Genomic DNA, 5,313 nt, shown 5'->3' on the forward strand with positions numbered 1-5,313 from the left:
TTATTTTTTGCACCATTTGAATGTTATAAAACCCCCTTCGGCTTCCAAGTGTCCAAAATGAATAGCTGTGTTTAATGTATGCATTGAAAGAATCAGGAGCAGTGTAGTCGACCAGTAACAGTAAACAAATACAGTGAGGTTTGGTCTGATGAATTTGAGGTTTAAGAAAAGTCCTAATTATGAAACAGTCTTATATAATCTTGAAAAAAGTAAACAGAATCTTTAAGTGTCACTTACAATACTTAAACAGTACGTTGTACGCAATACGTTTTTTAATATCACCCTCTAACTCTAAGATTCTTTGGATCAAATGGTGACTGTGTGTGAACCGTGACATCGAGCATCTCCCCCATTGATTCTATCTTCCAGGTACCGGTTTTAAGAAAATCTTCTGTCATCTTTGTTTTATCCGGCTTCTGGACATAACCTTGACCGATAGGCTTCTGCAGACTAAAAGCATATTCCGCCCTCCGTATGAAACCAACCGGTTCCCCGTTGCGCCAGATACCCTCTAGACCGAAGAGAGGTCTGGAAGATTGGTCTAAGGTGAAGGTTGCGAGTTTCTTCGTGATGCCAAGAGACTTCTGAGCTTCTACTGCTTTGCGTCCTAAGAACTGGGTGTTGGTCTTGAGTTTGCACGTGAAGCCGAGGCCAGCTTCAAGAGGAGTATCGTCCAGACGTACGTCTGCATGCCAGTGGTGGTATCCCTGTGGAAATAAACATGGATAGATGTAGTAAATATATAACAGGTTATGGTTTTCATTGGGAGATCTTCAGAGACATTTCCTAGATACGTGGGTGAAGGGATATGGATGTGCATGTACGATACTCCTGTGGAAATAAACATGAAGAGATGAAGTAAATAGATAAAAGTATTTAATGGCAGATTTGCAGACACCTAGATACATTAGTGAAGGAAAATGGGTAGGCCTATGCATGTACAGTATTGTATGCATAAATAACAGATTTTAATGGAAAATTTGCAGAGACATCTTCTAGATACATTGGTGAACTAAAATGGGTATATATGTACAGTACTGTACATATACAATATCATTGTTTGTGAATACAACTGTTTAGGTGTTTTTAATTACGCAATCTTATTCCTACCAATAAGAATTCTTCGGAAGCACTCTTTGTGCCTAATGTTTTTGTGTTGACCAGGCTGACATGAGTCTTTATAGTTTATATATGACATATCTGTTTTTGACGTTGTTAAATATAGGGCATATCTGTTTTTGACGTTGTTAAATATAGGGCATATCTGTTTTTGACGTTGTTAAATATAGGGCATATCTGTTTTGACGTTGATACTGTTTTTAGAATGATTTATTGTTGATTTATTCTCATCATTTATTTATTTCCTTATTTCCTTACCTCACTGAGCTATTATTCCCTATTGGAGCCCTTGCGCTTATAGCATCTTGCTTTTCCAACTAGGGTTGTAGCTTGACTAATAATAATAATAATAATAATAATAATAATAATAATAATAATAATAATAAAAGGTAATTATGGTCGTTTTCTAAGTTAGCTTAATGTTATTTAGTTATTTATTTAGTTGTTTAGTTATTCATTTAGTTATTTAGTTAGTTACATAGTTATTTAGATATATATATTTATTCATGTATTTATTTATAAGGGGTGCCCTAAATCCCCTATCCCTAATAAAGCCACAAAGATTTAAATCACGTTACTTGTACAGTGGTAACGTGTTCGCCTAGCTTTCGCATGGCAGCAGATCGATCCCAGCCCGGGATCGCGAGTTTAAGCTGTTTACAGGGGAGGCTACTGCTGTGGTTGGGCACCACAGCGGGGGGTTGGACCTGCCCAGCTGACGTTCTGGTGAGCATCTATTCTAATAAAATTAAAACTGACGCCAGGCACCTTTACCTTTCTTTACGGGAAAATTAGCATTTACAAAAGTCTCGTTTACCAGCATGAAAAACTTCTTAATTCAATTTTGAAAATAGTAAAAATACTTACCTTTTCGCAGGAGAGAGACTCTAAAGCACGGTATCCTACATTCACAAGGCCGTTGGTTTCACCTGCATTCATTATTGCATTATACACAGGAATAGCTGAAGAATTTGGCATATGCAGCTCCCAGCCTGTAAAGGAGTGTACAAGATGAGATAAACATTATTCAATTAATAAGGTAACTGTTTTGATGTCATTGTTTTTAAAGTATTTTATTTTAATTGTTCATTATTTCTCATATCGGTTATTTATTTCCTTATTTCCTGTCCTCACTGAGCTATTTTTCCCTGTTGGAGCCCTTGGGCTTATGGCATCTTGCTTTTCCAACTAGGGTTGTAGCTTAGCTAATAATAATAATAATAATAATAATAATAATAATAATACCAAGTGATGATCAAAATCAACTAGTTCTTATAAGTACTAAGTAAAAATGCAAGTTTTCAAATAATAATGATAATAATAATAATAATAATAATAATAATAATAATAATAATAATAATAATAATAATACCCAGTGATTTACTAAATCAACTAGTTCTTCTTATAAGTACTAAGTAAAAATGCAAGTTTTCGAATAATAATAATAATAATAATAATAATAATAATACCCAGTGGTGAACAAAATCAACTATACTTAATTCTTTTTAATGAGGCACATTTGCACCGACTCTCAGCGGTGCCCTTTTAGCTCGGAAAAGTTTCCGGCTATCTGATTGGTTAGAATGATCTTGTCCAACCAATCAGCGATCAGGAAACTTTTCCGAGCTAAAAGGGCACCCCTGCGAGTCCGTGCAAATCTGCCTCATTATAAAGAATTGAGTATAGTTGATTTTGTTCACCACTGGGTATTATTATTATTATTATTATTATTATTATTATTATTATTATTATTATTATTATTATTATTATTATTATTATTATTATTATTATTCGAAAACTTGCATTTTTACTTATATAGTACTTATAAGAACTAGTTGATTTTGTACATCACTTGGTATTATTATTATTATTATTATCTAAGCTACAACCCTAGTTGGAAAATTAAGATGCCATAAGCCCAAGAGCTCCAACAGGGAAAAATGGCCCAGTGAGAAAAGGAAATAAGGAAATAAATAAACGATATGAGAAATAATGAACAATTAAAATAAAATACTTTAAAAACAATAACAACATCAAAACAGTTACCTTATTAATTGAATAATATTTATCTCACTAAATAGAATTGACTATAATTCTTCTTATAAGTACTAAGCAAAAATGCAAGTTTTCGTATGAACATACCCAGTTCCCCAACGAACGACACCCTCAACGCCCGAACTGCATTGCCGGCGACATTTATAACTTTGTGCGTGGAAAAAGGAAAACCTTCGTTGCTAAAATCAGTATTGGAGACAGATTTCAAAATATCTCTGCTATTGGGTCCCTGGACAGACAACACAGCCATGTCGTTAGTTCTGTCGAAGATTTTCACATCCCACTTATGTCTTCTGATTTCCTTCAGGATGTGCGAGAGGTTTTGAATAGCTGTGGGACCTCCAGTTGTCAGGTAGAAACCTTTGCCTTTGGATAAAGGTTCAGAATCGATAGTGTCGTTGTCACTGCAGATGTTCTGTTGATAGAATAGTTTATACTGATTTATTTACAAGGTTTTACTTAGACTCTAAGTTAAATATTCAAGATAGAAACATTAAGAAAGACAGAACAAACATATTTTTTGCACGGTCTTCGTAAAAACGTTATGATAATCTTTAATTGAATAGATACAGATGGATATTTTTGCACGATCTTCGTCAGAACGTTATGATAATCATTGATTAAATAGATACAGATGGTTTTAAATGATTGGAACCTAGACATATGTCTCCTGTAGGTTCTAGAGCTTTCAAATATGCGGCCTCAAGACTACAATAAGTTCCCACTAGACATGAAAAAGACTAAAGATATTAAGATTTTCAAGAGGAAACTGAAGACCCTCTTGTTTTCTAAATGCTTCGATAACGTGGATTTGACAATCAACGAGTAATATGCGGTGTGAAATGCTGAATGCCTTGAGATGTATACGATAAAATTAATTACTAAAAGTCCTATAGAGAATAGGGTTCCCCTACAGTACAGGATCTAGAAAGCAGCCCCTAAAGTAAAAGTAAGTGAAATCCTAGTAAAATAGCACCATTTTCAGATAGCATTACCCAGTTTGTTTGTAAGAGACTATAAAAATGATAAAAGCCAAATATGTAATTACTGGGCTCCACAAGACACTAGAAGAGTTTATAAAGACCAAGTTCTACATGGCTGAGAACTATGAAACGTGAAATGGGAGATGACGAGTGGAGAATTATTGAATTAAAAGCTCAAGATAGAAACGACTGGCGAAATCTAACCGAGGCCCTTTGCGTCAATAGGCGTAAGAGGAGATAATGATGATGATGATGATGATAATAATATGATTAATGCTAAGTTCTCAACCTGAATAAAGTGTCCAGATGACAATCCTCTTTTCATAGTTTATATATGAAATATCTATTCTAATGTTGTTCCTGTTTTTAAAATATTTTATATTAAGTGTTCATTACTTCTCATAGTTTATTTATTTCCTTGATTCCATTCCTCACTGGGCTATTTTCCCCGTTTGAGCCCTTTGGCTTATAGCATCCTGTTTTTCCAACTAGGATTGTAGCTTGGCTAATAATCATCATCATCATCTCCTATGCCTATTGACGTAAAATGCCACAGTTAGATTTCGCCAGTCGTCTCTATCTTCAGCTTTTAAATCAAAACTTCTCCATTCATCACTTTATGCTTCATAGTCCTTAGCCATGTATGCCTGGGTCTTCCAACTCTTTCACTGCCTTGTGGAGCTCAGTTGAAAGTTTGGTGAACTAATCTCTCTTAGGGAGCGTAAAGAACATTTCCAAACTATTTCCATCTTCCCCTCATTCACACATGGCACTTGAGCTACTACTACTACTACTACTACTACTACTACTACTACTACTACTAATATTAATAATATTAATAATAATAATAATAATAATAATAATAATTATAAAAGAATATGTAAACGTAATTATATTAATTAATTCTTTTGCGGTTTATTAATTTCCTCATTTCTTCAACTCATTGGGCTATTTTTCCATATTGGAGCCCTTGGGCTTAATACATCTTGTTTTTCCAATTAGGGTTGTAGCTTAGTTAACAACAACAACAACAACAACAACAACAATAATAATAATAATTTCCTCATTTCCTCAACTCATTGGGCTATTTTTCCCTGTTGGCCTTGGGCTTAATACATCTTGTTTTTCCAATTAGGGTTGTAGCTTAGTTAACAAC

At 34.1% G+C, this 5,313-nt stretch overlaps 1 protein-coding gene across 1 annotated transcript in view; it reads right to left on the reverse strand.

The window, feature by feature from the left end:
• Window positions 1-242: 242 nt before the first annotated feature.
• Window positions 243-5,313, reverse strand: part of LOC137639425 (sarcosine dehydrogenase, mitochondrial-like) — a 21,540-nt gene continuing 16,469 nt past the window's right edge. The window contains 3 exon segments of the mRNA XM_068371699.1: window positions 243-707; window positions 1,987-2,111; window positions 3,262-3,589. Coding sequence (XP_068227800.1) covers window positions 243-707; window positions 1,987-2,111; window positions 3,262-3,589 — 918 coding nt within the window.

Source organism: Palaemon carinicauda, chromosome 4 (assembly GCF_036898095.1).
Source record: "Palaemon carinicauda isolate YSFRI2023 chromosome 4, ASM3689809v2, whole genome shotgun sequence".
NCBI lineage: Eukaryota > Metazoa > Arthropoda > Malacostraca > Decapoda > Palaemonidae > Palaemon > Palaemon carinicauda.